The sequence below is a fragment of the Gopherus flavomarginatus genome, chromosome 9, assembly GCF_025201925.1.
Source record: "Gopherus flavomarginatus isolate rGopFla2 chromosome 9, rGopFla2.mat.asm, whole genome shotgun sequence".
NCBI lineage: Eukaryota > Metazoa > Chordata > Testudines > Testudinidae > Gopherus > Gopherus flavomarginatus.
Window position 1 is genome coordinate 18,267,775 of NC_066625.1, and position 27,963 is coordinate 18,295,737.

Consider the following 27,963-nt stretch of genomic DNA (forward strand, 5'->3'; position numbering starts at 1 on the left):
TTCAAACTTCTCCTCATCTCCTTCCCCATGAGCCTAGTCAGCTCAGAGTCTGCTACCAAACACACTCCCTCTCTTGGAAGTCCAGCAGTGCTCCAGTCAGTTTTAACAGCAGTTCTCAACTTCTCCAGTTTTTTACATGACATGCTTTCTACCACTTGACAGCCTTTCTCAAAAATCTCACAATTCTTGCCGCCTCTCCCAGTTCCTCCAGGTACTGGCTTTGCCATCTCAGTACTGGAAGACTTGGGCTGCTAGATCAAGGTAGGAAATACAGCTCTCTTCTGAAGGTTTCTTTGGTGTGACTTTGGGGTTATGAAATAATGAGACTTTTTTATAATCCCTCCACCAGTGCATTTGGCTGATATTTTTCTACTGGTTGAAGCCTTCAATAAGTTCCATGAACTACCATCCTGGAGTTGTTTTAGATGGCTTCATTAAACATCTCAGCCCCAGCACTGTGTATAGACAGTCTTCAATGCTGGCAGCTCTGGACCTGGCAGAACATCTTGATCACCTACTGTAATATGGGGGCCTCTATCTGTTAGTTGTCCTTTGTGGCAGGATGGGGAGCTACACCCCCTCACTTCATCCCCCTTATGCCACTGAGTTCCAGCTCAGAGCCCTTGTTTGGAACATCCAGAACCAATCCTTCTCAGTCCCTTGATGCTCCCTGAGCTTCCTCCTACCTTTCTTCCTCTATAGGCTTACCCAGTGTCTTCTCCTGCTTCTCTCTTTTTGGAGCATTGGCTTCTCACCAGTTTCCTGGGATCCTCTCTGCAGTCCTGTCTCTCTGGCAGCTGCCTTTTCCCTTTAACTGAGGTACCTTTTTATCATGTCCAGGTGCTAAACTGTCAAATTAACTGCCTCCATGAGTTAACTTCTCCTAGGTGAACCTGAGCCGTCTCATTCCCCCTTGTGGAGCCTCTGAGAGGTAGACTGTGCCCCTGACTCCTTCAGGGAACTAACTACCCTCTGACACCTACATATCTCTCTCTCTCACTTCATACCTGCTAAGTCTTAAGATATATCTTGTGACTCCTTTTTGGTCGTATCTTATCCTGTTTTATTGCTGACGCTTTAGAAGTTTGTAGCAACAAAAATGCTCTTGCAGGCTGGAAAAGAGAACTGAAACCTGGTCTATACTAAGATCTTACATTGGTGTAGCTGTGTGTCTCAGGGGTGTGAAAAGTTTATACAACAGACCTATTACATAACTATTATATAACTGTGTTGCTCAGGGGTATGAAAAATCCACACACCTGAGCAACATAGGTCAGTATAACTATCCCCATGTGTAGACAGAGCTGAGTCGACAGGAGAGCTTCTGTTGACATAGCTACCATCTCTCAGGGAGGTAAATTAATGGCGCTGATGAAAGAAGCTCTCAGGTTGGCATAGTAGCATCTTCACTAAAGCACTGCAGCAGTGCCACTAAAGCACTGTATGTGAAGGCAAGCACAAAGCTATACCAGCCTAACCCCTCCCACCCTCCCCCTCTGTAGGTCAATGGAAGAATTCTTCCAATCTGCGGCTTCTCAGAGAGGTGGATTTGCATATACTAGCAACAGAATCCCTCCTGTGAGTGTAGATAGTGTCTATGCTGAATCATGGCAGCGTTTTAAGTGTAGACATACCTAAAGAGAGAGAGGTTGTAAATGACATTGTCCAACTGTTAAATGGCCAGAGCCAGCCTGGTAATTGAACGGGATTGGTAGATGGATGCTATTTAATATGTAAATTGGTTTTCTTGAAGTTAGCCTGTTCTGCAAAACAGAAGTGAGGAAACATGCAGATTTCTTGGTAGCAAGTAACACTCTAGTGCTCTGCTCTGCCCTTTTTGTCTGTTCCCAAAACAGACCTAGTACCAAATCTTAATAAATACAGGAACTAACCCCTTTTAAGAGCATTCCCTTACTGTAAATACAGTTATCTCTAAGCCAAAACCTTTTGTTAAAGATGGTGAAAATGTTACTGTCTCTGATATGTTTTGTCACCAATTATTATAAATATAGATTAGTACATCAGTAAAATGGAAGAATACATGGCTTAAGAAAGCAATTCCTTCCTTCCCCCCAAAAGTGGAAAATCTATTTGTTTTTGTGAATGTTTACCACTACATCAGCTTGAACTTCAGCTTTTTAACAATTTCTTTAAAAGGTTATGCTAAGTTTGCAACAAAGAGCACAGAAACGTGCTAGTTACCTCTTACGCCTTGAAGAAATTAGTCCTTGGTTGGCTGCCACGATGAACACTGAAATAGCACTCCCTGGAGAAGTGTCCGCTAGAGACACAGTTACGATTCAAAGCGTGGGGAGCACTATCACAATTCTGCCTACTAAAACCAAACCCAAAAAACTCCTTTTCCTGGGTTCAGATGGGAAGAACTATCCATACCTTTTCAAAGGTAAGACCTGGAAATTTCCTCAGGATTGTGTGTGTGTGTGTGTGTGTGTGTGTGTGGGGAAGTTGCTAAAATATTGGGCAGATGCTTGTTTTATATGTATATTATTCAGGCTTACACTCACTTTTAATTAGAGAGTAGCACCTCTAAAGTTGGAAAGATGTATTGTGAACCTTGAGTGTGTATTGTGATAGTCAGCCTGGCCAAAAAACCTTTCAGGCAGCCCTTAAAATTATACCTGAACTCTGGATGAGAGACATTGTAGGTGTCCATATGTAATAGTGTCGATCATCCATCGGCTTTTCTTTCCATCCACAAATGCTGTAAGATTCTTTGACTCACATAAGCTGCAGAAGAAGAGGCCTGTGGGTCCTTGTGGCTGTTGCAACAGAAAACAGAGTTCCAGCTGCAGCCTATTTTGATCTTCCTTATCAGCTGAACTCTGTCATAAAATTTATGCAGTAGCTGGAAGAGAGAGCCTCAGCCTGAGGTTTCACACATTCCTGTGAATGGTAGGGAAGTGTTCTGCAGAGCTTCCCCCATGGAGTTATAACAGCAGCCCAAGCCCATGGACTGTTCCATTAGCAAATACCTCATTGCTTAGGAACCCATTCTGGGCCTGGATAGATATGTAGCTGTTTTAAGTCTAAAATGGAATGTGCACTTCAGAAATGCTACACTAAGGCGAAAAAGCTTTTATAGTTTGTTGTAGAAGCTAAATTTTAAACAGAATACTTTCTTAAATTTTATAATACAGGTTTAGAAGATTTACACCTGGATGAGAGAATCATGCAGTTTTTATCAATCGTGAACACCATGTTTGCTACAATTAATCGTCAAGAGACACCACGGTTTCATGCTAGGCACTATTCCGTGACACCACTGGGAACGAGATCTGGCCTAATACAATGGGTGGATGGAGCCACTCCTTTATTTGGCCTTTACAAGCGGTGGCAGCAGCGAGAAGCTGCTTTACAAGCACAAAAGGTAAGTGCTGTATTTTAAACTAATTAGCACCTCTCAGAAGTGGACTATTTCACAAGTTGCTTTAAAACCTAAAGCAAATATTAAAATATTTTTTATGATTTTTATCTGTACATGCATTCATGCTGAGTAGATCTGTATGTTCATCTCTCATGGAGTTTGATCAGATATCAGACAAAACTGTATAATCAAATTCTCTCTGTTAGTGAGAGGAACATTTCTTAGGCATATCTTACTTTAATTATACTGTTCTTGTGTGATACTTCAAGGGGGGAGCATTTTTGGATAGCTAAAGTTAGCTACTCTAAACCATCTTAGTTTCTTTTCCCATTCTTAGCTCTTTTGTCTCTTTAGCTTCTGTAGCTTTAGAATGGGATTTTCAAAAGTGCTAAATATTGTCCTAACCTTGCTGCTACTGAATTCAATTGTAAAAGTCCCATTGACTTGAGTAGAAGTTGAGGTAGGACAGTGGTGAGTGCTTTGAAAATCAGTCATAAATTAAAAACAAAAAAACAAAAAACAAAAAAAAAAAAATAACCTCCTGAATTTGACATAGTCCAAGCGCTGCAAGTTATTATCCAGAGAGAGGATTTAGATTCCAATTTTTTTTAGTCTGAACTGACTTTAGGATAACTTTGTAACTCAGTATTGTAGTTAGAATAAATAAGAGAGCTTTATAATGCAATTTCTTGTAGGCTCAGGATTCTTACCAGACCCCTCAAAATCCTGGAATAGTACCTAGACCCAGTGAACTTTACTACAGTAAAATTGGACCTGCTTTGAAGGCAGTTGGGCTTAGTCTAGATGTATCTCGTCGTGACTGGCCTTTGAACGTAATGAAGGCTGTTCTAGAGGAGCTTATGGAAGCAACTCCACCAAATCTTCTAGCTAAAGAACTTTGGTCGTCATGTGCTACACCTGATGAGTGGTGGCGAGTTACGCAGGTAAGCTAAAATATATTATTTTCCTTTTAAAAACCATATTTTTGACTTAGTGGAGGAGCAGCAGATGCTTGGGATGCTTATAGCAGTGACACTCTTGTAGAGACAGGTGAGCTAGTACTATTGAATCATTTAACAGAAGTGTGTGCTTTAATAAGGATAGTTGGAAGAAGGGAGAGCAGGAGATTGGGAGTAAAAGCAGAAAAAATGGTGCCCTAGAAAAGTGGAAAAACCTGATTACCTGTATTTTAATTAACCTATTACCTGAAGTTCTTAAAGAAATGAGTGCTCTGTTGGTAGATGTCCTGAGACAATCAGTAAAGGAGAACTTGCAACTGACTGCTGTGAATTATCCTAAAAAGAATAATAATAAAGTAATTAAGTGATTTTTTTAAGATTCCTAAAACCAAAAACATGATTCTGAAATTTTCTTTAAAGTCATATGCAAGATCCACTGCAGTTATGTCCATGGTTGGCTATATAATTGGTCTTGGAGACAGACATCTGGATAATGTTCTTATCGACATGACTACAGGAGAAGTTGTACATATAGATTACAATGTTTGTTTTGAAAAAGGTAAAAAAAATTTTTTGTGTTTTATACATAGTTCAAATATAACCTTTTCTTAATAATTAAAAATCTGAATCTTTCTCTTGAAGGAAAAAGCCTTAGAGTACCAGAAAAAGTTCCGTTCCGGATGACGCACAATATTGAAACAGCACTTGGAGTAACTGGAGTAGAAGGGGTTTTCAGGCTTTCTTGTGAACAGGTAGGCTGTGACACTTCTAGAAATGTGGGGAACTCTCATCTGTTGTTTGTTTTGGAAATGCTTCCCTTCTCCTTACTGCCTTTTCAAACCCTTACTCTATTCTTATTCTTTAAATGTTGTTTGATATGGAGGAAATAAGAAAGTAGTATTATTTTGGGGACATTTTATATTTTTGTGAAACGCTTAAAAAAAAAAAAATAAGTATGCAAGTATATAAAATTTAGCTCCAGATGTTGGCATGATCACATAGTCCATTGTTTGGCAGGTTTAACTGACTTCTAAAAATTAGGCTCTCCAGATCAGAAATATAAAGTATTATGTTTAGAATATTATGTTAAAATTTGAGATAAATGCAATGTACGAAGCACATAGCTCAACATACCTGCTGACATTAGAAATAAGGCACATCTTTAACTATGAGTGTGATTAACTATTGGAACAAACTACCAAGGGAAGTGTTGGATTCTCTATCTCTTGATGTCTTCAAATCAAGACTTGGATGCCTTTCTGGAAGACATGCTTTGGCCAAACACAGGTTTTTGAGCCCAGTACTGGAGTAACTGTGTAAAATGTACTGGCCTATGATATATAGGAGGTCAGACTAGATGATCTGATTATATTTTCTGGCCTTAAGCTCTATGAAGCTATTATGTCTTATGGGGATATATAAGACAGTTAGAGAATTTAATACCTGAAAAGTTTTTGTATTCTAATAGTAAATTGAGGGGGCGTTTCTGGAGAACTTGTGGTGATGTGACAAAGAAGGCATTAAGTTTCACCGAAATCTTAGCTTACTACTAAGCATGTTCAGAGTCTTCTTTTAGCCGCTAAGAACCTTTTTCTTTATTACTGCATAACAAACAGATGAAGTAGCCCTCCAGGAAGACTATATGTATGTCAAACTTACATTTCAGACTTCAGGTTTTTTTAGTGTACTGTTGTGGGTTTTTTTTTTTTAAAAGTGGTGAGATTTTTATTTATTTATATATACGTTACACAAGGGGGAAGTGGGAATTTTTTTACTCAACCATAACTCAAATGACTGAAGGGATTTTGCTTAGTTGTCATTATCTTTCCTCTTCTTTCTCTACTACTTTTCTTCTCTCTGTCTTCCCATCTCTGTGCACCTTTTATGTACAAATAAGAAAAGAAAAATCAGCTTTAGGGAGAGACAAATATAGAAAAATTCAGCCCTGAAATAAATCTTTTCAAAGAGTTAGGAGCTTGTGAAGAAAGGTTAGAATGCAAACTCTGGTGCAGCTGTAACTCAAAGCGCTGTTTGAACTTGCAGCTATAATTGTATATACTTCAGTATATCCACCTTCAGGAAAGTTATGGATTGCTTTATTTAGCTATTCAAATATTAATGTCTATATCGTATTTAAAAACTGTGCTATTTTATGAGGATAGCTTAACCTGACTAAACTTATTAAAATATACAAAATACAGGTTCTACATATTATGCGACGTGGGAGAGAGACTTTGCTTACGTTGCTTGAGGCTTTTGTTTATGATCCTCTTGTGGACTGGACAGCAGGAGGGGAAGCAGGATTTGCTGGGGCTGTGTATGGTGGTGGTGGCCAGCAGGCTGAAAACAAACAGAGCAAAAGAGAGATGGAAAGAGACATCACTCGTAGCCTCTTTTCTTCAAGAGTAGCTGAGATAAAGGTGAAGTAGAGTCACTACAGTAAAATGTCACATTATACTATCGGATAAAACTTCTTAAAAATGCTAAAAGTGTCATGAATAGAAATTCTTCACATTTGAAAGTAGTTTTTGCATGTTAGAAAATAGTATTTGCAATTCAGGCCCAGATTTAGGAAAGTGTCACTGTTTAGAAAGGACACTTAAGAACACACTTAACTTTTAAGCACATGAAAGTTAAGCATGTGCTAAAGTAATTTCCTGCATTGTGCCACAGGCTTGAAATCTGAAGCCTAGAGACATAGATCAATATTTTGATCAATCTTAAAAGCTTAAAACCTGTGAGAGTTGAAGAAATCTGTACCTATGGATTACAGCTGAGCAGTAGCACAGAAATGAAGTACTCCCTCCTCTATCCATTTGAATAAGTAGCACTTCTATTCTAATTTCTATATCTTGATTTATAGGTAAACTGGTTTAAGAACAGAGATGAAATGCTGGTTGTGCTTCCTAAGCTGGACAGCAGTTTAGAAGAGTATCTAAGCTTGCAAGAACAGTTGACGGACATTGAAAAATTGCAAGGCAAATTACTAGAAGAGATAGAATTTCTAGAAGGAGCAGAAGGCGTGGATCACCCATCTCACACATTGCAGCACAGGTATAGAAATAGCTGTGCTTCTACAGTGCTTTTATTTGAGGATCTTAAAGCTTTGTTTAATATTTCACTGTTAGCACATTGCAGCTTTTTATGAATTAGATGCTGTATGCACATTGGTTAATTTTATAACGGTTACTTCGGACCAGGGATTGACAGCAGTGAGAAACTTATTCTCACAGTGCAAATACAATTTACAGAAGTGTTAGTTTTAAACTTTTTCTAATATGTAATCTGTGAAAATTATAAAATAGATTTTCAGATCAGTTGAGTTAGTATGGCTTTGATCAGTGTAGTTAAATATTTCTCATAGGGCGGTTAATAGATTCTGTGACTTCTATAACTCAGGTATTCTGAACACACCCAGCTGCAATCGCAGCAAAGAGCTGTTCAGGAAGCAATCCAAGTGAAGCTGAATGAATTTGAGCAGTGGATAACACATTACCAAGCTGCTTTTAATAATTTAGAGGCAACACAACTTGCAAGTCTTCTTCAAGAAATTAGCACCCAAATGGACCTTGGTATGAAATAAATAGTATTGTATCCTTCTTTTGATATTTTTATCCATGAAAAAATAATTGAACTAGTATTTAAAACCAAATGTTTTCTTAACAAATGACTTAAAACTGTTTGTAATACTCCTCTGGTTTTATACATATAAATATATGATTTTAAATTATGGTTATATTACATATGTGATCTCCAATAGTTACAGGAAAATAGTTAAAACGTAATCTCTTTCTTGAAGGTCCCCCAAGTTATGTACCAGCAACAGCCTTTCTGCAGAATGCTGGCCAGGCACATTTGATCAGTCAGTGTGAACAGCTAGAGGGAGAGGTTGGTGCTCTTCTTCAACAGAGGCGGTCTGTTTTACGTGGCTGTCTTGAACAGTTGCATAACTATGCAACAGTAGCTCTTCAGTATCCCAAAGCTGTGTTTCAGAAACACCGAATTGAGCAGTGGAAGACATGGATGGAAGAACTCATCTGTAACATGACAATAGAACGTTGTCAGGATCTCTATGGGAAGTAAGTTACAGCACAGTGGATTTCCCTAGTAATTTAATCCTTGCTACTTTCAAGATACCTTTATTTTAAGCAGGAAATGTAAAACACTAAAGTTTTGTTTTATGTTAAAATGCCATAGTCTTTCCAAGGAGTGTTTCCTTTTAAGGTGCTATTGCAGACATTTTAAAAAGAAAATAGAGAACATCTTTTAAAGTATGGTCTCACAGCTTCATCCATATAGTGCTAAAACAACTATGAATATTGTTGCTTTATTTTCTGATTAATGGCTGTGCACAGCTCTAGGAAAGTGACCTTCATGGCTTAAAACAAAACAAAACCCTACACCACACCAAGCAGAGTTTTGGTCATGGAAAAAAGTGCCAGAGACTCCATGAGGTCCAATAGGGACTTCGGTATTGTTATCAAATACTACAGCGATGGGCGGTAGAAAAACACTAAAGTGCAGTGAACTGATGTTTTAGCATGGTTATTGGTTTTTAATGTTAATTGTATTTCTGAAATTAGGAGACTTCTGGCTTGTTGTCCACCAGTTGATCTTGAGAATAGATTTTTAGTGTTAATACTGGATTATAATCAAAAGGCAGGAAAGGTAGGATGTCCATTGACTTACATCAGTGCTGTTCTAAATTTATTGCCAACTCATTCCCTAAAGAATGTTGAAAGATGACACTAAAGAAGGAAGACTTTTTTTCTTTTGAGTTAAAATAAACATTGAGTATATTGATCTAGCAAATATATCTACTGTATTAGAAATGTTCTGGAAACAAAGGATCGCATTCTGGCTAATGAAGGGGAAGTGAACTTAAACTCTCCATCTCAATAAAAGGAGATGTATTCAAAACAAAAGCAGTGTTAATTTGCATTTATATCCTGGCTTAGATCAACTCTCATGATTTTTTTGTGTGCCAGGGGAATCTGGATGGATATCATGATTTGGCCAGGCCCTTGTGTATCAGCAGACTAAAACTGGTTGGAAAGAACTAAAATGTTCAGAAAGGGGTGGGGAAGGGGAATCTTGTGAATGTTTTGCCATCGTTTTTTTGACCAGGAGACATGATCTGCACAGGTGTTGTCCATGCACTATTGTACTCCATGTCAGGAGCCATTGAATGAGTTATCAGTCCATGATTTGACAGAAGAGCCAAAGTAGGGTGGCCATCCTCTACTTTGTTCACATCTAGAGTTTGGCCTAAAATATTTGATGATTCAGTTCGTGTTTAAATATGGAGTACTCTCCCTAGGGAATGGAATGGAATGCAGCTTGTTAAAGTTTCAGAAAGGAGAACTTGTCATTTTGCTGTCGTTTTACAGGTATGAAATGCAGTATGCTCCTCAGCCACCTCCAACTGTATGTCAATTCATAACTGCTACAGAAATGACTCTTCAAAGATATGCAGCAGATATAAACACCAGACTAATCAGACAGGTGGAACGTTTGAAACAAGAAGCAGTCACTGTGCCAGTTTGCGAGGAACAGTTGAAAGAAATTGAACGTTGCATTAAGGTTTTCCTTCATGAAAATGGAGAGGAGGGGTCATTGAGCCTAGCAAGTGTTGTTATATCTGCTCTTTGCACCCTTACAAGGTGAGTAGTCTGTTATAAAATACATTATAGGTAGTTGATCTCATGGTCTCTGGATAGGCTGCCCCCTATGAGACCCTTTTCCAGCCCCCTTAGTGTACCCTTTCAAGTTCCAGACCTGTGCCTCCACTTCTTTTTGTGGTCGGGTCTTGTGATCCAACCACTGTCTCTGAGTTGCAGCCTCTTGGCTACGAACTGTGACTAATTCAGGAGAGCCAGCTGGGGTTGGATACTGCGAGGTTTCCCTTTTGGGAGCCTGTGACTGTATGTGTGTGATGCAGAAACAGCTGATTAAAAAAGAGCATGATTTATTTTTCCTAACGATACCCAGTGCTTAGAGAAGTGAATTTAAAATAAGAAACCTACATGCATATTTCCTTACCTAAGCTTTTAACATCTTTATCCATGGCTCAGGTGAGTTTGGCTTATTCCCTATCTCTGAGTTGAGTGAAAGAGTCTGTCCTGTTTGCAGCTTTTCCCCCCAGTCCCTGAATGTCACTCACTGTTGGCCTTTTCACTGTCACATCCTGACCAGCCTCTCTGACCACTTCCCCCCATTTTTCTGCCAGAAGCACCTTTTAAACTGATCAGGATTTTCTGATCTTTCAGGTTCTCCTTTGATTCCAGTTTAACTTTGGAAGAGTAAAACATCCTAGCCTGGATGGATCCAGCTAGGTGGTCCTTCCCCACACCACCACACTTGATGGCCCAGCCACTGTTATCTTAATTGCAGCTGCCTACCGAAGAGACTGTCTTATCTGTGTCCTTGTTTTCCCTTTCTTACCTGACTCCTCAGCAACCCTTTTACAGTCTCCTTTGATTTCACTCTATGCATTTAGGCAGCCAGCAATACACAATTGCTGGGAAACAGTCACACAGTGTTCATAAGAAATATAACAGACATTTTCCCAGGTCATCACAGATTACTTTATATTCATTTTTTGGCCAGAAAAAGGTAATTTTTTTTTACACTTGAGTTATTGACTTTAATTAGAAAATCATATTAAATGTGCATATTAATATCAATTTAATATCAGTATTAAAAATCTAAATTACCATATTGCCTAGAATATACTATAAAATGTTGCCTTTTTTAAGATCTGTTCCATTCCATGTTTTTTATGGCTAGTTTGTCAATTTAAGTGGTAGCAAAGTAAACTTAATATGCATTAGCACATGTGCTTTTACTTATCTAACAAAAATATTGCTTCATTTAGACGTAATCTAATGATGGAAGGTGCCGCATCTAGTGCTGGAGAGCAGCTGGTTGATTTGACTTCAAGGGATGGAGCCTGGTTCTTGGAGGAGCTGTGTAGCATGAGTGGGAATGTTACATGCCTCGTGCAGTTGTTGAAGCAATGTCATCTGGTCCCACAGGACTTGGACATTCCAAACCCAATGGAAGCATCAGAAGCAGTTCACTTAGCTAATGGAGTTTACATCTCACTTCAGGTGAACAGAACTTTTATGCCATTGTTTTTTCCCAAATACATCAGCGAAGCCATATAGTTTATGTTGTGTTCCAAAAATTCTCCTAAAAAAGTATTTATAATTATTTTACATTATTACCAGAAGTCTTTTATCAGGAATTGGTCTTAAATATCCCATTTATTCCCTGACTCTCAACCTATTACGTTTACTATAATTACTTAATATTTAAATGACTAAAACAAACTATTAATGCAACCCAGAATTTTGAAAAAAGTTACTATTTATTAACCGTGAGATATAGAAGATGGAGATAGTAACAAATTAGTCAAAACAACAGCTCCATGTCTTGCTGTTATTTCATATTATTCCCTATCACTGGGAGTCCAAAAAGGTTTCCAAATGGTATTTAAAGTTTTTCGTTTCTATTTATTACTAGCTACAATTTATTCCCTCACCCCCCGCCCCCCCCCCCCAAAAAAAACAAGCAGTTTAAAATACGCTAAAGGAATACTTTACAGGCCTCAGTTCCCAGACATGGGAGGAGGGAAATGATCTTAATTTTACCTACAGAAGAGTGCTCACTCATAGAGACTTTTGACTTTAAGGGCAACTCTGAATCATATGGACCAATTACTTGGTTTTCACCAGCCATCCATTTGACTGACGGGTGTGACTGTTACATTTTTGAGGATTTTCGTGCTCCGGAGTCACTTTTCAAAAGCACTCTTTACCACCTTTATAAAGGGCTTTGAGAGTTTCTGGAGAAAGGTGGTATTATATTATTAACCTGTGTTTCAGAAACATGTATGTAACTTAATTGCACTGCACACAAATAAGGCTATATTTCCTTTTGAGTTCTTAGATGAGACTTGAAAATCTTTCTAAACTAAGCTAACTAACCTTTCTTTTGGTGCATCTCGTCTTGTTTTGGAGATGGAGGGCACTGGCTGATACCTTGCACAACCTGCTTTAGCCCTCTGATACATTCTGCTTAGTGAAAACAGCGGTTCTCAAAATGAAGTCTCTGTACCACCAATCATCTGCAGAGCACTTGCAGTTAGTCCTTGCGGTGCTATAACTCCTCATTTCTAGTTGCTAAACAGCAGTCAGATAATCTAAGTCTACTTTAAATGTTTTCCAGTTATTTTTCCGTATTAAAAATGGTTATTTGCTACAGGGTGGTGGTTCACTCATCAGTGGGAGACTAGGTAATCTGCATAAGTCATGAAAAGGTGACAAGGTGGGCAACAGGACACTTTCTTTAAGATACTGCATTCACTGCTTAATGTTTTAAAATCCTTTTGGTTTATGTAAAATGCCATTGGTTTAGGTTTAAAACAGCTACACTCGAAGTTACAGGGCTTCCTATTCTCGATTTATATGATAAAATATTTGAAGCAAGTTTCTGGTCCTTTTGCTACCCAATAGTCTGTTGTCTTCAAACAACCTTTTACTGTAGATGGCATAATAATAAAATAAATAAGGCATTGCATATGACACCTAAAAAGGGAAGAAGCTATTTTTTTTCTTATTCTTGCATACTTCTGACAGGAATTGAACTCAAACTTCAGGCAGATCATTTTTCCAGAAGCTCTTAGGTGTTTAATGAAAGGAGAGTACACTTTAGAAAGTATGCTTCATGAACTGGACAATCTTATTGAACAAACAACTGATGGAGTCCCTTTGCAAATGCTGGTTGAATCTCTTCAAGCCTATTTGAGAAATGCAGCTATGGGGCTAGAAGAAGAAACACATACTCATTACATTGATGTTGCAAGGTAAATAGTTTTGTGTGTGTTTCCTTTAGTTCAAAGTCAATATGTTTTGCCATATTCTCACCCACCATGTGTAATTCTTGGTTTGTCTTTAATTTGATTATTTGTTACGTATGTCACCTAACAATGGTTAATACTTAGTTTTTAATAGTAAAATGAGTATAAATGTGAGATTATGAAAACTTTTTTATATTTTAATCATCATAAATTAGACTTTACGCTGCATTTGATCGTTTGAGGTATTTCCCAAAGTTTATAGGCAATACAAGGCCATTCTTTTAGGCAGACATTTTAAAAGAAAAGCTTAGGAAAATATGGAGAGATGAGATTTCAGGAGAGCAAGTGTCTCTAAAATCTGAGAAGGCTGTGAACTGGAGTGAGGAATTCATAATTTTTGCAGTTCCTGCAGCAGCCATGGTTTGAATGAGTTTTCTGCACAAGACTTTCTGGTCAGATAGAATCACCAGTGGCCATAGGTATTTTTGGTACCAAAAATATTTTAACCCCCTTATCTTTTTTCCTAGAATGCTTCATGCTCAGTATGGTGAATTAATTCAGCCAAGAAATGGTTCCGTTGATGAAACTCCAAAAATGTCAGCTGGCCAGATGCTTTTGGTTGCATTTGATGGAATGTTTGCCCAAGTAGAAACTGCATTTGGCTTGTTAATTGAAAAGGTATGGCTTTATTTTTCAAAATATCCTTGAGGCATACGGCATTTATTAAACAAGAAAATAATTCTTTTCTTACTTTCATTCAGCTAAACAAGATGGAAGTACCTGTTGCATGGCGTAAGATTGATATAATCAGGGAAGCCCGGAGCACTCAAGTTAATTTCTTTGATGATGATGATAATCGACAAGTTCTAGAGGAGATTTTCTTTCTAAAGAGACTACAGACAATCAAAGAATTTTTCAGACTCTGTGGTACATTTTCTAAAACTTTGTCAGGTAAATATGCATTAATGTAAAAGAAGCCATTTTTGTTTCATAGCAATAGGAAACCTCCCTGCTCTCTACCATTTTACCTATGATATGAGTACAGAATGAAACTAATCTATATTTCTGTAACTTACATATTTTAAGATGCTGGTGCCTAGCAAATAAATGTAAATTCTGTCATGTAATAACATTGCTGTCTGTACAGAAACAAATGAAATTTTTCTAGATATACAAAATGTTCATATGAAATACTGTTTCTTTTTTAAAGGATCAAGTTCACTTGAAGATCAGAACACAATAAATGGACCTGTGCAAATTGTCAATGTGAAAGCCCTTTATAGAAATTCTTGTTTTAGTGAAGACCAAATGGCCAAACCTGTAAAGGCATTTACAGCAGATTTTGTGAGACAGCTTTTAATTGGCCTTCCAAATCAAGCCTTGGGGCTTACTTTGTGCAGTTTCATCAGTGCTCTGGGTGTGGATATCATTGCTCAAGTAGAGGCTAAGGACTTTGGAGCAGAAAGCAAAGTTTCTGTGGATGACTTGTGTAAGAAAGCTGTAGAACACAATATCCAAATTGGCAAGTTCTCACAGTTGGTCATGAACAGGGCAACAGTATTGGCCAGTTCATATGACACAGCATGGAAGAAACATGATTTAGTGCGCAGACTTGAAACCAGTATTTCTTCTTGCAAGACTAGCCTTCAGAGGGTGCAGTTGCATATTGCCATGTTCCAGGTAAACCATATGTAAACTCTTTCCAAAATTGTTCATCTAAAAATATGCTTTAGTTGTGTCATGCAGGCACATAAAATACATATTGCTTGTGGAGTGTATAATGAACATTGATGGATTTTTAGTAGACTTAATTTAGTTTTCAGTTTTTAAATTTTATTTAATACATAGATATGGAAGAATAGCGCAGCATGCTAGTAGCTTGTGGAGCTAGCTGCTCTCAAGAGTGCAAACATGACAGTTTATAATTTAAGTTTTGGAACTAAACTTATATAAACCAGTGTCCAGCTATGCCAGAAGAAGGACCGGAGACACTGGGTGTGTTTAATTACGCTATAAATGTATTAAATGTCTAGCAGTACCCAGCAGATACAAGTGTATGGTGCAGGTAATTCCATAATCATTTCAGTGTGTACCCAAGGGGCTTCTGTCAGCCCTCTCCCTTACCCATTGTGGTCCTCAGCCAACCCACAGCCTGGACTTCCCCCTCTGAATAGGGGTAAGAGAGGTCTATAAAGGGAAGGGATTTGGCTCCCTGTTCTACCAGTTGAAGGGGCCCCAACCTCACTCCCCTTTCCCACTCCTTTAAAGGATATCTCCTTTAAATCCTTTACTAATCCATTTTATTGGATCTCTGTATCCCTTCCCGATGGAGTACCTGCACTGGACATCCGTCCCATGTTCCCATAATGAGTTGCAATATCACAGTCTAATTCCTTTTCCTGTTTGCCCAACTGAGCCTCTCCTCACCCTAAACCAGTTGGGCGGAACGTAGGAAAAAAACCACTTGTCCAATCTGATGATGAGGGAAAAATTCCATTCCAGCCCCCTGAGAAAGGAGGAACTAGTGCAATGCCCACAGTGAAAAATCAACGCCCCTGAGAAGCTCTCCCATCAGTGTAGTAGCATCTTCACTAAAGTGCTAAAACGGCACAGCTGCACCACTGCATGTGAAGACAAGACCTTAATGATTTCTGCTATGGAGATATTTGGTTGAGTGTAATATTGTGATAAGTCTTCCTTTTGAAATGTTTTGTATGTTTTAGAAAAGTGGAGCAGGAAATTGTTTTTTATTTTAAATGTAAATGAATTGTTTTTAAAAATAATCAGCAATAACAATTAAAATGTTAATTGCTAAACTGTTTCATAGATATTCTGTTTGTTAACCTGTGATGGTTAAAAACCAAGTATAAAGTGTAATCCGTTTTCCCTATAGATTAACAGTACATATACACATATTTTCTGAAGGGTTAATAATAAAGAGTTAATCAATTTAGTCCAACAGGGCAGTACATTATTTATATCCATGGCTTATAACTATCTGTATCACCTTCTACCGATGTTTATAACTATGATGCCTGCTGCTTATATCTGTAACATATTTGCTATTTATTAATTGTTTAACTCTTTATAAATATACCCTTGATACAAAATGTAACCATAATGTTAGAATTAATGTCTTATTATAAAAGTTTAATATTTTTGAAAGAAATTATATAAACTTCAATACAAATATTTTTCTGAAAAAGTGGCAGCATGAAGATCTCCTTATCAGTCGCCCACAAGCCATGTCCATTACTCCTCCACCCCGTTCTGCAATTTTAGCCAGCATGAAAAAGAAACTTCATACACTCAGCCAGATCGAAGCTTCAATTGGAGCAGTTCAGGTATTTTTCTTTTTTGGGATGTGTTTTTGCAGCATGCATAAATGTGAATTCTTTCTCATTGTACTAATGCAGTCCACACATTCCAAAAGTGTCCACCTCTTGCTCACCATGATTCTGGTTAGCCATTGTGAGCTAACATCTTTTACCTGGACCTGTTAGTTTGAGTTGCCTTCCTCTGTCCCACCTTTTGCATATGATTCAATTACTTCATCCCTCTGCCTCAGCAGACACAGCATTCTCTGGTTGGGATGGCAGAAAATTTGCTCCATGACTAGATACCTAGATATACAAATCATACTTCTCCTGAAGGCTGAGACACTTATCCTTCAATAGGAAGGGTAGTCCCATGGGTAGAGTGGTTTTAAAAAAAAAAAAAAAAAAAAAAAAGGCTTTGTGTGTTTTGCAGTTTTTTGATTCAGCATCATTTTCTCGATATAGGAGAAGCTAGCAGCACTTGAAGCCAGCATTGAGCAGCGTTTGAAATGGGCAGGAGGTGCCAATCCTGCATTGGCCCCAGTTCTACAAGATTTTGATGCCACTATTGCTGAAAGAAGAAACCTTGTCCTTAAAGAAAGTCAAAGAGCAAGTCAGGTAGTATAAGCTATTACACTGATTAGTGTTGGTTTATTTGAGAATTTAGGAAAGTTTGTTCAGCCCTACTGCAGGTAGGGTTTGGAAAAATCTCTGGTGCCAGGAAGGGCAGTTGACTATTTTTGGGGATTCCAGAGCTTATCCCAACTGCTTTTAAATTAGAAAAAATTATATAATGTTATTGCCCATGAATTGACACAGTTGTTACTACTGCCTGCTTTGAGTGCTCTTGTCTAGAAGTAGACTTGCAGATAAAAGCCTAGAAGCATCATTGTGTTTTTATTTGATGTAATATGCAATTTAATTGGGGTGGTTCTCATTTTTTCTGCTTTGTAGGTTACTTTCCTCTGCAGTAACATAATTCATTTTGAAAGTTTACGCACTAGAACAGCAGAAGCCTTGAGTCTTGATACTGCGTTATTTGAACTTATCAAACGTTGTCAACAAATGTGTTCATTTGCATCACAGTTTAACAGTTCAGTCTCTGACCTGGAGCTACGTTTACTTCAGAGAGTGGTGAGTAAAGTTGATGGGGGAGACGGATTGTAGAATACAACATAATTACAAAGCTTATGAATGGCTTCTCCACTTTATTTTCACTTCTTATTAGTTTTGTATGCTTGTTTTAGCAAGGAAAGCGTATTGGGTTAAATCCGTTTAGCAGTAGACATAAAATGGGAGTACTTGTGTAGTAAATTATTGTATCTAGATAGAGCTTAAAATTTTCTTTTTTCAGGGCACCAATCTTGAACATCCTATTGGTAGCTCTGAATGGCTTCTCTCAGCTCACAAACAACTAACCCAGGACATGTCTACGCAAAGGGCAGTGCAAGCAGAGAAAGAACAACAGATAGAAACAGTTTGTGAAACAATTCAGAATCTGGTTGATAGTATTAAAACTGTGCTCACTGGTCACAACCGACAACTTGGAGACGTCAAACATCTGCTGAAAGCCATGGCAAAGGTAATGCCCAAAACTTCCATTGTTTTGTTATAGAAGACCTACCTAGTGTTCAAGAAAAATAAAATTACCAGGGTATTCATGTTAGGCTACCTCATGGTATTCCCTAAAATTAAATATTTAATAATGGTGATTCCTGCTTATGTACCTAGGGCTGAACTGATTAACACTTTGAGATCAAAGAAATTTTACTCAAGGGTATATTGAGTAAAGAGGTTCTGGAACATTGTGCAGGTATCAGGTCAGAGTGATACAGTTTGATCAAATATTAGTAAACCTAAGGCTTGCCTTTCTTGTATGCATGTCTCTGTTTCTGTTTTAATCCACATGCGCACACAAACCTTCTAAAAATTTTGTAAATGTCCAACATTTCCTTTTCAAGTTAGATAAATCCGAAGAACATGTTTAATCTATTGAAATTACAGTCACTTATGTATGTGGTGGTCACAGGAAAACCCATCAAAGGCTGTAGAAGCAGGGCAACTGCTAAGCTTTTCTATGATACAGAACAAAGCAAACATGAATCTTAACACCTAGTTTCTTTGTTTATAGGATGAAGAAGCCGCTCTTGCAGATGGTGAAGATGTTCCCTATGAGAACAGTGTTAGGCAGTTCTTGGGTGAATATAAATCATGGCAAGACAATATTCAGACAGTTTTGTTTACATTAGTTCAAGCTATGGGTCAGGTCCGCAATCAGGAGCATGTTGAAATGCTGCAGGAAATAACTCCCACCTTGAAAGAACTCAAAACACAGAGTCAAAGGTAAAGCTATATCTTCTGTATGATTGGACAGAATTTTCTTTTCTGTTTACATATGTAAATAAAACCAGACACACACAGCATTCTAGTTCTTTTCCAATCTATTTGCAGAATTTCACTTCATTTTTACTCAGGTTTTCATTTGGGATTTTCAAGTAACATACTGTAGCTGAATGTATAAATATTTATGGACTTTATTATGTTTCCTAGTGTCTACAATAATCTAGTGAGTTTTGCATCACCCTTAGTCACGGATACATCAAATGAATGTTCAAGCCCAACATCAACTGCTACATATCAGCCAACCTTTGCTGCAGGTAACATTTGGGAAAGTATCAAATCAAACATGATGGATTTTTTAGCAAAAACATTTTTTTAGCAAAAAAACAAAAATTGCTTTATAAAATTTACTGCAAGTGTAACCAGTGAGTTAGTTTGTGAGTGTCCTTTTCTTAAATAAAAATATACTGTAAAATTGAAAAATTTATATCCTATAAAGTAGCCTCTACTTCAAACCACAAATGCCAGAAAATTTATAAAATTTTTTTATACTCCTTGTTGTGCTTCATGCTCCATATCAGATATGCTGTAAATGCACCAGAACCTGTTAGTCCAGAACCCTCTGTCTACCTTATGAACGAAGAATGAGTTAGTGGTGCTTTGCTTTGATACCCTGATATTTGGTAAATAGCCTCACAATCTAATTTTTAATGGGTCCAAATTAATTTTAAAACATCTGAATTTATATATGTTGTCAAGACTTAATTTGTAAAAATGCAGTCACCCAAAGACCATTATTGCTGTCCATATAAGCTCGAATTCCCACGTAAGGGTTTATTGTAAAATCAGTGCCTGGAGTGAGTTTACATTCTAACTCCTATTGATAATAGGAATAGGTTGCATAAGTTCCTCACAACAGTTGTGGCAGTGGAATCTTTTAACCTCCTGTAAATACATGGTTTACAAAACAAAAAGAAATTCTGGTTTAGTTTTGTGAGGTGGGGAAGTAAAATGGGAGCAGAAATGAGGAAGTCTGGGGAGCAGAAGAGAGAAGAGCTGCAGTAGGGTCATGCATTTGTACATGTATTGAAATGCTGTGTGTGGCTCTCTGATATGTGTTGTGCATATATAGAAAAATAAAGGATTAAATCTCTACAGTGTACTGTTTTGGCACTCTTACTACACCTGTTTCTCAAAGAGAAAATATCAAACTTTGTGAAACAGGTATTTCTTACAGGCTACATGTGTGTGTATATACCAAGTTTTAATTAAAAAATATTAGTTGTATCCAAATTCAGTTTGAACTTTTAGTCTGAAAGGACACTTTTTAAATAGTTGATGGAATTTTCATTCAGACTTTCCAAATTTTTGTCGGGGCTGCAAATAAGCGTGACAAATTCTATACTAAAGGATGTGTTTTTTGAACATTAACATTGATTTGCCTTGTAAACTGTATAGCTTCCTTCAGTCCATTCTGTGCACACAGTTCAATGGTAATGTACATGCGCAGAAGGTGTATGTGCTGTAGGCATATGGAGGTGACCTCAAGCACTCAGACCAAGCTGTCTAGCAAATGGCCCGGTTAAAAAAGTTTCTGGAGTGCCATGTTCTCCTGAGGCCTGTGGGGCAGAGGAGCATATGGAGAAAAGGTGGATGGAAAACCAAAAAGCCAGTAATCTACTTAGCTAATAACAGTGAAGCTGCCTTGAGAGACAGGTAGCTGCAGACTGGGTGCAGAAGAAAGAAGGGGAGGAGGGAAAGGTCATAATACCTGGAGAGAGAAGATGAAGAGGGTTTAAGGGGCAGAAGAGAGCTATATGCCGAGGCTAATTCTGCTGTTCAGTAGTTGGACAGGATTTGTGGATGGGATGAGAAGGCCAATGTACAAATTAAAAAAAAAAAAAAAAATCTGTTTAGTGTCAGGAATCCAAATCCCAGGACCATGGAGTTGAATTTGCTTATTCATTCATATGCTAGTTACTAATGGGAATACCTTGGCTGCTGATCATCTCTCAGAAACTTGTTTTAGAGAACTAGGAAGTTAATGACCTCTTTATATATGTTTCCTCTTATTTAGAATTTTAATTTTTACATTTAAATGAGTGTAAAAACAAATCAGTTTTAGTAATACTTTTCTCCATTCTGTTGCTCAAATGATTAAACATTATTTTTACAGCAGTGCGTAGCAATACAGGACAGAAGACCCAGCCAGAGGTCATGTCACAGAATGCAAGAAAGCCAATTCAGAAAAATCTTGCTACGTCAGCAGATACGCCTCCAAGCACAGTTCCAGGAACTGGCAAAGGTGTTGCCTGTAGTCCTAAAAAGGCCGTCAGGGACCCTAAAACAGGAAAGGGTAAATAGTGGAGTAAAAATGGTTGTAAAATGTGTTAATGTGCTTCAATATGTACTGTTAAATGTAGCTGATTGTTTGAATTTGCATTTTTAGCTGTGCAAGAAAGGAATTCATATGCAGTTAGTGTGTGGAAGCGAGTCAAAGCCAAGTTAGAGGGCCGAGATGTGGATCCCAACAGGAGAATGTCTGTTGCTGAACAGGTGAGTTGAATTTGGTAAAAGTTTAAGTAACAGTCCTTGTTAACGATACTTGTCAATAAATTATCAATTTACTTATTTATCTTTCATTAAAGCTTGATTGCAAAACTGAAACCTACAGTGAGTGGTCTCAGAATTGGTTAATCCACATTGGAATCATAGTTGTTTTATGGGAAAGAGGACCAGTGGGAGGGATAGAATGGGAAGCAGTATTGCTGCACTAGATTTAGTTTGGGAGAGCAGGAAGAGGGGAACAACAAATTAGATGTTCCTTTGCAATACAGTGTGGGAGCAAAAGCACCCAGTGCAAGTTTAGGCTATATATGCAGAGAGTCACTGCAGATTAGAGAGGCTCTGGTGTAAAGTGCATCTGTAATATTCTATTTAGGCAGCAGGAAGTTCAGTAAAAACTATGTCATATATGTATATTTACTTTAGTGACCCAAAGTTCTCATTCTTGTTAGCTCTGCAGAGCCAACACAATTAAGTGTGTTCTTTTTTTCATGCATCAGAATTGTTGCCTTTTGTGCATACTTTTGCAACTCCCTGTCTTTAATAAGTAACATAAAGGGCATAATTTCCCTGTGAATTTGAGCATTATAAAGAAATGCTTATTTTTACACACATAGGTTCCATTGACTTCAATGGCATTACTTACCTAGTTCAAACAGGAATTCAAGGAAGTCCTATGGCCTGCTATGCAGGAGGTGCTAGATGATTGTAATGATCATTTCTGGCTATTTAATTTATGTATATATGAAAAGCTGAGCATGTTCTTAAATATTTGCAGCACTGGGGCTTTAAAGAGGATACTTGGTCTTTCCTTTTCTGAAACTCTGTTTAATAGGCAGCAGGTTTAAAGCAAACAAAAGGAAGGACTTTCACACAACACAGTCAATCTGAGGAACTTCTTCCCAGGGGATGTTGTGAAGGCCAAAACTATAGCAGGGTTCAAAACAGAATTAGATAAGTTCATGGAGGATGGTCCATCAATGACTATTAGCCAAGGTGGTCAGGGATGCAACACCATGCTCTGGGTGTCCTTAGTCTCTGACTGCCGTAAGCTCGGAGTGAATGACAGAGGATGGATCATTCAGTGATTGCCTGTTCTGTTCATTCCTTCCGAAGCATCTGGCATTGGCTGCTGTCGGAAGACAAGATACTGGGTTAGATGGAGTGTTGGTATGACCCTGTATGGCTGTTCTTATGTAGATTTGTATGAATAAATGCACTGAATATTTAACGTTTACTTAAATTCCCTACAAAAGTTTCTAAATGTTAAGACCTAGTCAGCAAGTACTTTATCAGTTAACTTTGATTTTGAAAATGCATTCAGTAGTGCTAGTTTTAATAGCTTTTATTTATTTGTCTCTTTTTAATAGGTTGACTTTGTGATTAAGGAAGCAACTAATCTAGATAACTTGGCTCAGCTGTATGAAGGTTGGACAGCCTGGGTATGAATAGGAAGAAAGCAGATCAGTCTGGTTCAGCAAGGTCAGACATCCACCAGAATCAACTCGGCCTCAGGCATCCATAGCTGCACCACAGTCGGTGGTGATGCATACTGGGGCTTAATCTGAGGAAACCTAGGAAATCTCGGTGCACTGGGAAGTGAATCCTGCAGGATAGCTGCACTCAGGGATATGCTAAACACAATGGTCTGCAACCCCCCAGGGTCAAGGGTGAAAGCTCACCGCCTGAACAACACGGTTGTCTTTCTGCTACAGAAGAACTGCAAACGTGTCAGGGGGTTAGCTGCAGAAAAGAAATTGGAATGCTACAAACCGCAGAGTGATTGGAACTCAATTCCACCTGACCCTGTGAACAATTCAGGAAACATCAAACCCTGTTCAAAGAAAAACAGGAAAATGGGTCCGTGAAGAAATCACAGCAAAGGGAGATTTGATGCATTTAGATTCTTGTTACTCTTGTTGGTTGGCAACAGTGCTGGTTGAGTTGACCAGTTAGCATAAAAAAGTCTACAAGGTATGAACTTCAGAAATGGACTGAAAGCAAAGAGCTGTATCAGATACACACTACATTGGAAGAACTTCTGAGATAGAAGAAAAAGCCTGTGTGTCTTCCCCCTTTTTTCCCCGCTTGTCCCATCCCCTTGGCTTATTCTTGTAGTTTAGGTGTACTTCCAATATACTTTTTATTTCAATCCTTGTATTTCACAGTTTAGTCAAATTAACAAAATTTTTTGTTTGGTAAACAGGAAAATTTCCAAAAGCACTGAAAATATTGAACATTCATTAATTATTTCTGAGTTGGCTGATCAAATGCAAAATGTAATTTTGGTTACTTTAAAATCATTTCTGTGATTTTTATCATGTACAGTTTCTCAAGATTGTCACTGTGCATTTAAAAGTAATGAATCTAGCAGGCATTTGATTTAATGTGCACTTCCCTCTGCTTGCAGTGTACACTTTTTTGTAATTCAGAATTGTCCCTCAAATCTCATTCTACTGTGATTGCTGTAGTTTCTTTGGTAAAATGTAGCTAATCCAATGTAATCTTTACCTTTTTAAAAACCAGGATAGAGTATCTAGTAGAGTTTTACATTGTTGATGACAGATAAACAAACAATAAAGTGATATTCTGGTGGAGGTAGAGTGATATGCTTTTTAATTCACGTTCTTAATGCTTTAATTTACACTTGTAAATTATTGTGCTTCAGTTTACTGAGGTTTTCAGGACCTATACATATAATATTAATGAAGAACTATCCAATTTTTGTTCAACTCATTTGAAAAGATTTGTGCAAAGTAATTTTTGCTTTGCCATATGACTTCAGTAGATAGTTGTTCAATAATGCATTGATAATTAATTTCTTACCATCAAGATTTTCTTAAATTCAGCTCTGCACTCAAAGTGTGGTTATGGTCAGAAAAGTTTCTATAAAAATGGCATCTACTTAACAGATCTACTTTCAGTTCATACTGTGCCATATCTGCCTATTGACTAAAATATTTTTCCACTGTTCTATTCTTTAGACTATATGGACTGTGCCATACTATGGAAGAGATGAGCTGGTTCTTTTTGTGGCTCATGCACTTAGCACAATTCTGTTCCGATTACAGAATCTATTACTAGTGGTGATGTCCAAGATAGAAGGCACATTGCTGGAACTCTCTGATCCCAGATGAATTTGCAGGACTGGTGTAAAAATCATTTCTCTATTTGTAAACTTAGCAAATTTGGTTTAAAAGCCATTGAAAGATGATAAACTTGGAATTCCATTTTAGCCACTTAGAATGTGTGCCATTTTAGCCACTTTTCAGAGTAAAAACACACTTTAAATACTGAGCTACCCAAAATGATTTTTTTAAATCAAAACTTAATCATAATTAAATATCTTGGGCCAAGTTCACCACTTGCATGAGCTGACACAATTTTCATTTATGTTAAGAGAGTTGCACTTGCTTATGTGAGTGGAGAGCTTGGCCTGTAGCTAGAGTAGTGATTATCAAATAACACAAATTAACAACAGGCATAAGTAACAGAAGAACATACATTATTTTACATATTTACCATGTGTTACCTCTTATGCCTTCTCAGTAGGTCCTAGGCAGATCTGCATTCACTCTCCTTTTGCCAGTCTTTCATGGACATACTCTTTAGTGTTAGATATTCCAACAAAACTATGGCCTTTTTTGCATTCTGATTGCCTGACTAGGGGTAGGGAGGTCACAGGCTATATGTTTATTGATACTCATGACAAATGCATTCCAATATCAATGCTTTCAAAACCCTCTGCCGTGACATGTATTGCAAGAAATAGTGTTTGAATGTTGAAAGCAAAGAAAATTCATATGCCTAACAAGACGCTCTCACTGCTAGTCCATTTTACTTTTTCTCCACTTTCAAATAACCTTACAAACAATCTGTACTGGAGCACCATAGTAATAAGACTGTATTATACATGCTGTTTTATTTCTTGGAAGCGGGGGGAGGGGAGGGTTGACGCACTCACCTGTGGCTCATGTATTATTCCTCTGCTATCCAGAAATGAAACGCTTGTGTGGAGATGGGTTCTTTACTGCCTAACTGAATAAAGTTTAAAAAGAAACTCAGCTTGTATTCTTAGTTTCCTTGTATGGTATTCTAAATTACTGTTGTTTTTGTAAGTTGTAGGGAGAGGGACAAAATTAAATCATCTTAAATGGCCTGCAAGTGCCAGATTTAGACCTTTAGAATTAAGCATTAAGCAGCTTCAGTAGGACTTCTCACATTCTAAGTTTTTATAGTATTGGAGCCTCAGTGAACTGGGGTTGTAAACATTTTTTTTGATTAAATATGCAGATTCAGTATAAAGTTAGGGAAACCTATGTGCAGTAGAATCTGCTTATGAGTTAATCTTAATAGTGGACTTAATCTAATTACATTTTTTAAAAGACAAGACATAGCTTTATGAGCTGGATGAAACCATGTTATGGGCTGAGTTTAAACCTCCGAGTTGATGCATAAACAAATCCTACATTTAAGATAGTTGTAAGAGACAGTTAAGGGGCCATGCCTAAGAGTCTGCCTAGAAACTACTACCAAGGGGGTTGATAGATTGACTGGGTATTATGACTGTGTGGGTGTGAGAGAACACAGGAAAAAACTGGGAACAGACAAGACTGCAAGAGAAAAAAAGCAAGAGACACACAGTAGTCTGTGAGCAAAGTGCGACCCTGGAAAAAGTTAGAGAGCTTTTGGGTCTGAGTTTGGCTGTAGAGATTGGGGGGGCGGGTAAGCTATGAAACTGCTCCTTTTTGTTCTTGGTTCCTTCTGCATTCAGAAACGTGGGTTTTGTAAATAAACAAGAATACAGCAAAGAAATGTGACCAACCCTAATTTCTGTATCCCCAGGGTCCTGAACTTTGACTAGTTGCTCAGTGCAAAAGGGGCTTCACTGTTGTCAGGAGTGGGATTCATTTTTCAAGGAGAGAAATTGTGAGCTGGTATCCTTTTGAACCAAGATGGACCAAATAAATGGAGGTGCTTGTGGAAATCAGAAAAGGCCAGCAGGATTTAAAACAAGACCTAAAACAGGAACTGGAGACTGCCAATGGAATTAAAACAAGATCTAAAACAAGACCTGGAGGTTTCCCAGAAAGGGCCCAGAGATGGCTTGCAGGCTGAGATGAGATTCCTGTTGGAGCAGCAGCTACAGAGTGCCAGGACAGATTGAGAAACCCAGCTGCAAGACACCAAGGATGGAATGGTGAAACAGATTGACAAAGTGATCAATAATCTGACTGTCATAGGCCAGAATTTTTTCCACAAAATAATGCAGACCAAAAAGGCTTTGTCCAGTGTGGAACTTGCTAACTGAGATGAACTGCAGTAAGAACTTGAGCTAAAAATTCAGCTACAGAAGGAAATCAGAGTCACTCACTGACCATAGTGGAAGACAACTACCTGAATGAGGAATTGAGCCAACCAGAAAACTTGGATAAGACCAGACATTTACAATGGTTTTCTACCCCATTTGTAACCCACATGTGCCCTGAAGGGAGCGATCAGGTTGTCTCAGCTCAAATGATGCAAAAGACCCACTATCTTTGAGGGGAAAACTCTCTGGGAGGCTTATTTGGCTCAGTTCAACATTATAACTCAATGACTGGAAGAGGGACAGAAAGGGGGATTATTAGCCACCAATTTAGGTGGCCCAGCTCTGACTGTGTTGCAGGACCTATGCCCAGAAAAGAGGCTGTCGTTTGTCTACACTACAAATATTGGTAATGCAACTTACATTGGCATAAAGCTGCCATAGTTAGTACATTGTTTGTGCATGTGCACACGTGGCTACTTTGTTGGCACTATGAGTACTCGCTGTGAGTGCTTGTGTCAATGCACAGGTAGATATCCCTGTGCCACTCACCACTACCTGGCACATTATTGGGAAATTTTCACAATGCATTTTGGAGTAGAAACAAATCACACAGGGGTAACTAGGAGCAAAGGATCAAGTTCCTTTCTTATAACTTTCTCTATCCCATAATGCCATCCAAGGTTGCAACGGGGGAAGAAAGCTAACCAGTAGCCTGTGAGCACAGTGACCCTCAGAGAAAGCTTTTGGGTCTGGTGTTGGCTAATGTGGTTTGGGGGCTGGTAAGCTAAAAAACTGCTCCTTATTGTTTTTGGGTCCTTCTGCATACAGAGATACAGGACTTTGTACTTTCCTTGTAAATAAACAAGATTACGTTAAATAAATACCTGGCTACCACCAATTTCTGTTTCCAACTGGAAACCCACAAAGCCCTGAACTTTGGTTACCTACTAGGACCAAAAAGGGTCAACAATAGCATATCTTTTGATACAAGGCCATATACATAAGTAAACTACTGAATAATCCTTAACAAAACTGACATTTAATAACTATTTTTTCCTCAGGGCATACTAAAAGAACAGAATTCTTTCCTGCAGGTTGGAAAAGCTGTTTACCTTTGCTATGCAAAATCAGAATTAAAAATTTTATTAAAGCTAATGTTAAAACACTTATATAATACACAGGTTAATAAAATAGTGTCTGTACATCTGAGTATAGTGCCTAAT

The 27,963-nt window shown here is 37.9% G+C and overlaps 1 protein-coding gene across 4 annotated transcripts in view; it reads left to right on the forward strand.

The window, feature by feature from the left end:
* SMG1 (SMG1 nonsense mediated mRNA decay associated PI3K related kinase) overlaps positions 1 to 25,493 on the forward strand; it is a 115,500-nt gene extending 90,007 nt beyond the window's left edge. For 3 of the 4 annotated variants that reach the window (XM_050967672.1, XM_050967674.1, XM_050967675.1), the window contains 24 exons: positions 2,158 to 2,404; positions 3,159 to 3,388; positions 4,081 to 4,329; positions 4,765 to 4,903; positions 4,987 to 5,096; positions 6,546 to 6,764; positions 7,208 to 7,398; positions 7,744 to 7,916; positions 8,144 to 8,423; positions 9,735 to 10,007; positions 11,222 to 11,456; positions 12,987 to 13,213; positions 13,735 to 13,885; positions 13,969 to 14,158; positions 14,418 to 14,887; positions 16,414 to 16,551; positions 16,990 to 17,142; positions 17,479 to 17,658; positions 17,879 to 18,106; positions 18,656 to 18,867; positions 19,075 to 19,181; positions 21,041 to 21,220; positions 21,314 to 21,420; positions 22,800 to 25,493. In XM_050967672.1, the coding sequence (XP_050823629.1) occupies positions 2,158 to 2,404; positions 3,159 to 3,388; positions 4,081 to 4,329; positions 4,765 to 4,903; positions 4,987 to 5,096; positions 6,546 to 6,764; positions 7,208 to 7,398; positions 7,744 to 7,916; positions 8,144 to 8,423; positions 9,735 to 10,007; positions 11,222 to 11,456; positions 12,987 to 13,213; positions 13,735 to 13,885; positions 13,969 to 14,158; positions 14,418 to 14,887; positions 16,414 to 16,551; positions 16,990 to 17,142; positions 17,479 to 17,658; positions 17,879 to 18,106; positions 18,656 to 18,867; positions 19,075 to 19,181; positions 21,041 to 21,220; positions 21,314 to 21,420; positions 22,800 to 22,877 (4,767 nt within the window). In that variant the 3' untranslated portion in view covers positions 22,878 to 25,493. The remainder of the gene's footprint in view (positions 1 to 2,157; positions 2,405 to 3,158; positions 3,389 to 4,080; positions 4,330 to 4,764; positions 4,904 to 4,986; positions 5,097 to 6,545; positions 6,765 to 7,207; positions 7,399 to 7,743; positions 7,917 to 8,143; positions 8,424 to 9,734; positions 10,008 to 11,221; positions 11,457 to 12,986; positions 13,214 to 13,734; positions 13,886 to 13,968; positions 14,159 to 14,417; positions 14,888 to 16,413; positions 16,552 to 16,989; positions 17,143 to 17,478; positions 17,659 to 17,878; positions 18,107 to 18,655; positions 18,868 to 19,074; positions 19,182 to 21,040; positions 21,221 to 21,313; positions 21,421 to 22,799) is intronic. The other variant, XM_050967673.1, reaches the window with a different exon arrangement.
* Positions 25,494 to 27,963: the final 2,470 nt, after the last annotated feature.